The 9629-nt window shown below is 40.4% G+C and overlaps 1 protein-coding gene across 1 annotated transcript in view; it reads right to left on the bottom strand.

Annotated features, from left to right (window-relative positions):
* Positions 1 to 547: 547 nt before the first annotated feature.
* Positions 548 to 9629, bottom strand: part of neb (nebulin) — a 64218-nt gene continuing 55136 nt past the window's right edge. The window contains exons 113-122 of the mRNA XM_008290459.1: positions 8290 to 8382; positions 7832 to 7924; positions 7334 to 7426; positions 6582 to 6680; positions 5987 to 6094; positions 4862 to 5048; positions 4231 to 4323; positions 3010 to 3150; positions 2795 to 2898; positions 548 to 1398 (exon numbers count right to left, since the gene is read on the bottom strand). Coding sequence (XP_008288681.1) covers positions 1225 to 1398; positions 2795 to 2898; positions 3010 to 3150; positions 4231 to 4323; positions 4862 to 5048; positions 5987 to 6094; positions 6582 to 6680; positions 7334 to 7426; positions 7832 to 7924; positions 8290 to 8382 — 1185 coding nt within the window. The 3' untranslated portion in view covers positions 548 to 1224. The remainder of the gene's footprint in view (positions 1399 to 2794; positions 2899 to 3009; positions 3151 to 4230; positions 4324 to 4861; positions 5049 to 5986; positions 6095 to 6581; positions 6681 to 7333; positions 7427 to 7831; positions 7925 to 8289; positions 8383 to 9629) is intronic.

Raw genomic sequence — 9629 nt, 5'->3', positions numbered from 1 at the left:
ACAGTGTCTCAAATATGTGGAAATTTGGGCTCGAGTTCACAGAAATATCTTCAGAAATCAACAGCAATATAAACACTGAGATGCCAATAGCTGCATAGTAAATATTATTTCTGTGAGATTCAGAATTAGCGAGTGAGAAATCTGGTCTCTTCATTTGTCTGTGAGACAGCAGCAGTTTATGTAAATCAAATACACGAGTATTGTGAACGTCTGATGTCTGAATCTGTACATCTGAAGCATGTAGAGATGATAAACTTCACCAAAAAAAAGACAAACATTACAGAATTTTCCACCTGAAAGGGCTGAGAAGTAGGTGTTTTTCATGTGCAACATCTTTTGCTTAGTATTTAGTTCACTTATATGAAACAAAAATCCTACTTTACTCACAAATCTAGTTTTTATCAGGCTCTAAAATGAACTTCCTTTGATTGAAGGGATCTGCTTTATTAGTTATTCTGTGTAGTGTGAGACCCATTTAGCAGCTCCACAGTAAAGACCGCTGAACGGGAAACGGTCAGAAGTTGAGAATGAAAAGAAGGAGTCAGAGTGCTGCAGGAGCTTGGTGTGCTTTATTAGCTACTGATTAAAGGTAGAGGACACGCCTTAGCCAGGACCTAAATAATCGGAAGAAACAAAACACACATTCTACTAGTGGCCAGCCTTCATTATAAAGGAGGGAAGACTGAGGCTTGTCTCATACAACTCTTCAGGAGTGGTTAAATCATAGAGGAGGTAGATGGTAACTATCTCCTTATAAGTTTCATCCTTTCTTTTCTCTCCATAGAATCTCCATTAAAGGCAGAACTGGAACTTCTTGGCCCTTTGTGTTTAGGAGAAAATACTCTGTTCTATTAAATAATGTATATTAACTTTTTTTAAATGTACAAAATAATGGGCCAGGCTGTACGTTAGTGAGTCTTGTGTGTCTCAGAACAATCTAAAACAGTCTGTCATTCAAAGTAGGCACATTATGTATAATCAGAAATATTTATATGTGTCATGTCATGAAGCTTGTGTCACATCCACAGGCACCGGTGGAGCAGCAGAGTATGAATGGTTATAGACTTACCGACAAGAAAAACAACACAGTTTAAATACAGAGCTACAACAAACTAAAAGCTAAACATTGCACAAAGCCACAGGTGTGATCAGAGGGAGACCAATCCATTTTGCCTGGTGGATGCGTCTCGCCCACTCCGGAGGGACGATGGGCGGGCTGTGTCTTTAAATCGCTTCAACGTAGTTGGCTGGCAGCATGCCGGTCTTGCCGGTGCGCTGCACGGTGCCGTACATCCAGCCCTCGTCAATGGACTGCACGTTGACGATGACGTCTCCGTCTTTGAAGGACACCTCGTCGTTGTCGGCGGCAGAGTAGTCGTACATGGCACGCACAGTTTTCTAAAGAAAGAAAGAAAGGGAAGGAAGAGTCGGTGTGTGAGAGGAGCATGAGTCAGAGAGCTGGCTGACGTTGGTGGTGTTTCTGTTATGTTCAAAACCCACAAACACTGATGCTGCACTGAACCTGTGGTGAGGGAGAGGCTTTGAGTCATTGCTGATTCAGGAGGTAAAACAATCTGCCTTTAAATAGTTTCATAAACAAGCCAAAAGAGGAAACCTGGATAAATCAGACTTATAGGACAAACTTCTCTTTAAGCTTTTGTTTTCTCTGTTCAGGCCATAGAATAACAAACTACTTGACCTTTTACTAAACTCGCTCCTGAATGGTGATAACAGACACCTGCAAATCTTACAATGCCACATGATTCTACCACACTCAGATAAAACAGCAATATGAGATATTTTCTATGCAGGCCTAAATACCTAATCAATTTTAAACTGAAACAAAGCAATTAGCAAATCATAAAGGATGCAATTTAGGGTATATGTTGTTCAGTGTGTCTAACCGACAGTTTGTTTTCTGGATGCTGCTCCTGAGCCACAAGTGATTGTTAAACCTAATTGAATATCAGGGATTGTTTGCAGAAAAAGGTTCCAAGATTTTCTGATTGGCTTTGTTTTATTTTATTTTTTATTATGATCACTAATAATATTTATAATCATCATTATTTATAGAGCACTTTTAAAAATCCAGGCTACACACTTCTTTTCAAAGAAGCAAAATTAAACAGACGAATCATTAAATCATCATAATTTAGAGCCAGATAAAAGCCCAACATGGTGTATAAAACCACAACAGGGTTAAAGAGGAAGACACATTGTTATGTAAAATAAAAGACAGTTAAAAGAAAAATAAAACTCAAATAAAATCTCTGATCAAAGTATGTCTTAAGAAGAGACTTACTACTTTATTTATTTAACTTCACACAGTCACAGCTTTTGTGGTATTTGTTCTATGCTCATTCTTGCATTACAATGTAGAAAAGTTCATATTTTTAAGGTGTCTCATGTGGCAATGCACCATGTTTTAAAAATATAAAACAGTGAATTATAAACTGGAGCTTGACTTTGATATATAAAATCGCAAATCATAGATATTTCCCTCAAATCGCTGAGCCTATTTCCTTGACAGCTATTTGACTCGTACTGCTAAGAAGGAAATTCATTCATGAAATAACAAACGCTAACAGCAGGCTGAGAAGAAGTGTTTTGCTGCCTTCTCTGGTTTAAAATTTCAAACCTGTCCCACAGTGATGCAACAGGGTCATGGAGGAAACCTGCACAACACTGGTGCATCGCAGGTGAGATGTCAAACCACTAGAGGGCAGCAAACACCCAGGAGCTGTTGGGATACTCTTTAAACTTCCTGTACTTGCTTCTATAGTGTGTTACTAACCCCGGTGGTGGAGGGGTGAGAGGGGATGGAGGACACTGTGGTCTGCTGGGTGGCCACTGATGATGACCTCTGCTGCAGCTCCACAGTCTTGGTTTGTTGGTAGCCTTCAAAAGAAGCACAGATGAGGCACATGATTGGTGTGTAGTGGGAATATAGGATCTCAGTACAATGTACTGTATTCATTGATGTTTGCTGTGGTGATTGTGGATCGTTACCGATAGAGGAGGCCATGAAGCCGTTGCTGTAGAGGGACATGTGGTGGTCGGCGTCCTGGGACACCTCAGACTTCTCGTCAGCCATGCCGCTCAGGGCGCTGGTGGAGCGGGAGTGCTCCTTGCTGCGACGCTGAGCTTGGACTGTTACAACAGCATCAGGTACAAAAGAAAGGGATTTTAACGACTTAAAGTACAGTTAGTACTAGTGGGTGTCATTGTGCATTTTCACAAGTTCACTGACTTGCCTTAGCAGCATGGTAATTTGTAGTTGTTGCCCTGTTGGCTGCAAGATCTCTAGATTTCAAAATCCATGAGCTGCTGACAGTGTCATAACTACTGCAAGCCAATATGCAATATCCACAAGTGCAACACCAGTTACACAACTGTTCTGCAGTCCTAATCTACCAGATAAGCTATTTTTTAAAGAACAAGCTGTCCCACTATTTTCATAGATACACTCGCACATACTACTAGAAGTTCAGATTTTATTTTTGCACATTTCTTGTGGTACTTTTAAATTGTTGTCTGATTGTGTGAATGCATTGACAGGATTGCTGCTTAATTTTGTTATACACTGCTCAATGACAGTAAAGTAACTCTTTTCTATTTCTATTTTTCTGTTGCTATAAGTCTCCCCACACGGCTCTTTGGCTCTGATCAAGATAACTCAGAAAGTTTGTAAGAGTGTGTTTTCAGATGAATATTCTAAATAATTCTGGAAACCAGGGACATCTTATCAAACTAAATGTTTAGGTATTGCCTGTAAATGTTAAATGGGGTTTAAGCTAACATGTTAGACATGTTACAGAAGCTAGATACAAATGAGGCATGGAGGACGCAAGGCAAGGAATACAAAAATACAATAAGGCTAAAAATAAAGATATTAAAGACAATATACACCTTTCACAGGTACAGAAATGGCATGAAGGTTTTACATATGGATATGTACAACTTTAATATTTTGGACTATAATCTAATTTAAGAACCTATGGTTATGTTTAATTTGAAAAATGGAGTGTAATTAGTACATGTTATGAATTGTACAGAGTGCGTAGTGTCACAAAATGCCGGTTTTGGACAGAAGATGCAATACCCCTTAATCCTTTAATGAATCCATCACTGCAATCATATTTGCTAATCAGGGGAGAATAAACTAAAGTCATACTTGTTTATTGAGAACATAACTAAAGCTTATGATCTGTGAAGTGAGTTTCATCTCACCTGACATCATGTGCAGACTCCTGGACTGGATGTTGTCTTCAGCAGGATCATAGTCGAACACAGAGCCGGGGTTTGTGCGCCAGACACGCAGATCTGAGGACGAAGAGGAAATTAGTGGATCAAGTCAAGAAATTACCAACTGAGAACACCTCATCTAAGTCTGTTTCAAGTTTCACTGCAGTGCTGAACGTATTTCCAGAATTCTAAAGGACTTGTCAGGATGGACGACAGTTAAAAGGCTTTTGGTTTGTTTACAAAATTGTGATTCTTATTTTGTACAAAATATAAGCACAGGGCTATGTATGCATGCTGCTGTGTATAAAATAGAAAATAATGGAAATTAACAGGAATATTGACCAATGTAACTGACAATGCAACAGTTCAGTGTTGGCTCATGTCAAACAAATTGAGATATTTACTGTGTCACTACAAATCTGTGGTATTTCTCTCTGAATTTAACCTACAAAGCCTTTAAACGCTGTGGTCACAAATTTATTTATTTATTTTTTTGACCAGGTACTTACAAATCAAAAATTCTTGTAAAATAATTTTCACTCTCATGTTCATATTGTTATTTGCCAACGCATCAACAACTGTTAAAGCTCAACCATGTGCACGGCTGTCTCTGTACCGGTGATGGTCTCCTGGTCGTGCTCTATGGCCCGTCTCCTCTCCATCTCCACCACACGCCTCTGGATGCCGCGGTAGCTGATGTCGCTGAAGTCCTGAGTGTTCTTCTTCACGCGGTCCGTCACCGGGTCGGAGGTGGTGGGAGTGAAGCTGCCCTTGCTCTTCTCAAAGTCCTCGTGGTATCTCACCTGAAGAGCACGAATCACAACCACAGTTTGTAAAAATACTGGACACAAGCAGTCAGGAATTTAACCTGGTTATCTAAAATGCTGTTATCTAAGTGTTACAACAAAGGTAACTTGCAACACTGCCTCTCAATGGAAAGGCCTTTCAGAAGTCTTTCTAATGAGAGGTTAAATGTCCAGATGCCTCCACTTTAACACTTCGACTTGAGAATCTTCACAGATATTTCTCAGCTGTTAAAGCTTTTAAAATGTACAATATTTTTACATTTGACAGGAATGCAACCTGAAACAATAAAAATAAGACCCACATTCTAAAACAAATTTTCTTTTAAAGACATTATGTTTGTGTGTAAAAAACACATAGAACTCCAGTCTGTACACAATCCTGTTAGTGGTAGAGTATTTTAGGCTGCACTCCACTGGCTGGTGATACTTTATATTTTCTTCTTGTCAACCATTCCCGTTAAAATGATTTGATACGACTTAAATATATTGTTTGTGTAGCTAAATCAGGGATGATCCAGGTACAGCTATTAAAAAAAATAATAGCCACACTAACTCATTCCTATATACAGTGTGCTACACTACAAATGTGCATTAATCCTTAGTTGAAACTGGTCCTCAACAGATGAGCTATGTACTCCTCATTGGATAGTGTTTTCTAACATCAGTTGCCTACAGCTGCTTACAAAATGACTGAGGTTTTACAAATAAAAACATGCATTTGTGATCTATTTTTATCAAATAGTGGGAAGAAACTGGGTCAGAGCTGAAACCCTGCAAAAGTGTAGGAACACTCTAAACTATTATGTGGGATTTTGTAAAAATAAGAAAATTATAGAACACCAGCTTGACTGTTTAAGTGGCCAAGTAGTAGATAAATGAAGGACATTTTTAACCTAAAGTAGAAATAAATGAAACAAGCAAACACTAAGTCTTACTCCAGAAATGATACGCTGGGTCTCCCTGACGCGCCTCATCTCAGGTGTGTCCAGGACGAAGGCAGCTTTGCCCTGGACCTGCTTACGGAAACTGTCAGAGTACAGCACCTGGTGGAGGAACACGGGACATGCAATGAGCGTCTCAAATGTTGAAACCTGAAGGCATCATTCAGTAGCTGTTAGCACAAAGGGTGTGGCAGAGAGACTCAATGCTAAGAGGACACACACAGCTGCTGACACAGAGAGCTAATGGCATTCCTGGGATTTCAGATGGATGAATTAGCAGGGAGGTTTTTTTTTTTATTAAGAGGGTTGAAGAATTTAAAGAAACAAAGTTACGTTCCAACCTTCAGTGGGAGAACGACAGGGGAACAGGATGACGTTGGGGTGGGAGAGGTTAGCAGTGATGATGCACACAGGCACACCACAGCTGGTGGTATTAAACACATATATATATAAAAAAAGAGCGCAGTCAAGAGAATTAATAAGATTAACTAGAGCCAGGGGACAAGTCAGTTAGGAAAAGGGTTAAAAAAAGGGTAGACGAAGAACATTTCTTAGGTAGAATATGTTCTCGTAGTGGTTCTGAAGGTACCGAGCTAATGTTTTCTTGGTTCCTTTTGACTCGCTCCATCTCTGGAGTAAACACCACGGGAGTTCCCTTGGCCTTGGCTGAACTGTCTTTATACAAGACCTACAGGACAGAAGCAAAGTCAGACACTCAAACCAATCACAGACCACACACCTATAGGACTGCTTTCATAGACCTGACTCTTGACGTTTAGTCAGAAGATACAAAGAGACCAGTTACTTCTCAGAGAAGCAATTTTTTTTTTTTGCAGTTGGTGACATTTTTTTTGGGAATACATCTAAGCAGAGTCTGAGAAACTGGTCCTATAGAGTGATTCATCGTGTTCAACAGCCAGCATCTCTGTTGAAGGAACAAACACTCCTCCCGCTTCAGCAGGAGATTTAGCTTGTCATTTGCTGTGAAGTGGACGTTAACTTAGCAGCAGCTTTATGTGAAGGAAGCTGGTCTGTGGGTTAGAAAATACTGTCAGCCAAAGAGGAAGGTTTCACTCAGCTGGAGGGACTGATGGTTGAGGATTAAAGATGGTTTGAAAAAGTAAAAAGAGAGAAAAAAAGCATGGATGGAAATTAAGGCAGGGATGGAGCTCAGAAAACTGCAGTCTTCAGTGGAGATGGATGAGTTGAGCAAGAGGTGATGAGATGATAGAAAGAGGAAGAGGAGGTAGCAGAGGGGCTCAGGATGGGCATTATTGATGGTCACTACTGTTCACTCTCAACAGTTAGGGAAGCACACGTGGTTCACGTTTGTTCCACTACCGAGCTGATGTGCTTCTGGGTTTGTTTGACCCGCTGCACCTCGGGGAGATCCGGTATAGCCGTGCCTCGACCCAGAGAGTCCTTGTATTTTATCTACCCAAGAAAAATGTTGGGTTTCCATGAAGAGAAAATGGAGGAAGAAGCAAAGAGCAGATCAGTAATAAGACAATAACAGTACGACAGAAAGAGACCAAAAAAAAAATCACAGCAGACATGAAACATGGAACGAAACACACTTTTTTTTTTTTTTTTGTTCCTGAGAAATGAAGAAGCAGGTTGTGTTAGAGACACGGTGGAGTTTAGCTGAACCCACACGGCTTACTGGTGTTAAATCTGCATGGTGGGTTTGATGCGACAAGCGTAACAGGTCGAAACAGCTGGTGAAGGCTCAGGAGAGTTGTTATGTTTGAGGGAAAATAAAGAGGTAGGCAAAGACGGGCGAATGCAAATGAATGTAAAGGATGAATAGAAAAATACTGGGTCACTGCAGTGGAGTACCGTGCTAATATTATGCTGATTGCGTTTAACTCTCTCCATCTCTGGGGTCTCTGATACTGATGTGCCTTGTCCCACTCCTTCTTTGTATTGACACTTTGAATGAGATAGCACAAAAAAGTCACACAAGGTGATAACACTCTCGATTAGTTTTCACTTTAGGAGGGAAGAAAATGCCAAAAAGAGAGAAAAATAAAGATCCAGGAATATGCACACTAATTAGAGGGAAAAGGGGAGAGGTGGGATTATGTTATTGCAGAAAATAAGTCCAAAACAGGTGAAAAAAAAAAGGGAGAAAAAAAAAAAAGGAATGACTTATATGACGTAGTTAGGATGGAGGAGGGACAACCAGCACTAAAAACAGGAAGGTTTTCTAGATAAGTAGGAAACTAGCAGAAGGGTGCTTTGGGGATTGACTGGAAGGAGACAAGGTAAGGGTCACTGCACTGCTTTTCCTCTACCAGGCTGATATTCTTCTGGGTTTCTCGGACCCGCTTCATCTCAGGGAGATCTGGGATGGCTGTGCCTTGACCCACAGAATCCTTGTACTGTATCTGCCCATTGCATAAGTTACACAACATAAGACAAGGACACACAAAAGTGCAGCAATGCAGACACAGACATGTCCATCCATTCACAACAACAGCATTCACTTCAAAACACTTTACAAAAACAGTTCATTACTTATATTGATGTAGTTTATTACTCTGGGGTTGAGATGCTATGAATTATGAGCTATCACGAGAGCCCTCAAAGCCCCAATACACGATGGAAACATTAACTTGAGTGAACCAATTATTTTATAGTGGAAACAAGATCCATTTACTCTTTATGGCCACGAGTATGTGGATACCCAAACAATACATCCATTATTGTAATGTTCAAACCATGGGCATTAATGCTAAGTGCTTCTGTAGAAAACAATAGGACTTGTTTTTGGTTCTTTAAGATATTTCACCACTCCTCCAGGAAACTTCCTCAATTCTAACAGACTGGTGGAGAGTCCCATGTTTTTATTCTTGTTCCCAAATGTCATGACTTAAAGCTTGTTAATAACCCAGACTCACATAATCCAAGGTGTAAATGGTGGCAAAGCTGCCTGGGGAGGGATAACTTAAGATGTGGTCTGCTGGGTGGCTGGCCACACAGAACTTCATAAAGTGCTGATAAACAAGGTTAAACTGAGGTGGAGATCTACCACACCACTTACCACCCACTTGTTATGCAGTCCTAAGATCCCTTTCCAGGCCGTTTTACCACCATTCATACCTTGTGAGTCTCAGGTTGTTTACCATGACCTGGACGACTGAGTACCTACACAGATGTGAGCATTAAAGTGCAGCCTCCACTCCTCTGGTTGCAGGGATTTGTCCCCATCCAGTTACAAGAGCATAATAAAGTTAACCACTGATGTTGGGTGATGAGGCCTGGCTTCCAATCAGGGTTGTACTTAATCCATAAGATGCTGGATAATGTTAAGGTCAGCGCTCTTTGAAAGCAGGTCATGTTCTTCATAGACCTGGATGGATGCTGCCATCTCCCCAAAATTGGAGAACTTCAAAAGTACATGATTTTGTAATCGGGAATTCCCTTACATCAAAATAAAAGGGTCTACCCAAACCATGTAAAACAATCCTCAAAAGGTACTGCATGTGTACAGAAGTCTCCACATACTCATGGCTATCTCGTAAAAACAAGTTTTTATACTGTAGAAGTGGAGCTGAACAAAGATCTACAACTCTTGTTTTGCTACCACTGCTAACAAATACATGTGGGGCTTGTAGAGGCTCCATAAAAGCCT

This window comes from Stegastes partitus, unplaced genomic scaffold, assembly GCF_000690725.1.
Source record: "Stegastes partitus isolate 25-593 unplaced genomic scaffold, Stegastes_partitus-1.0.2 Scaffold674, whole genome shotgun sequence".
In the NCBI taxonomy this organism is placed as follows: domain Eukaryota; kingdom Metazoa; phylum Chordata; class Actinopteri; family Pomacentridae; genus Stegastes; species Stegastes partitus.
The sequence above is the reverse complement of the archived record's forward strand: the minus strand, read 5'-3'. Positions and strand labels throughout refer to the sequence as shown.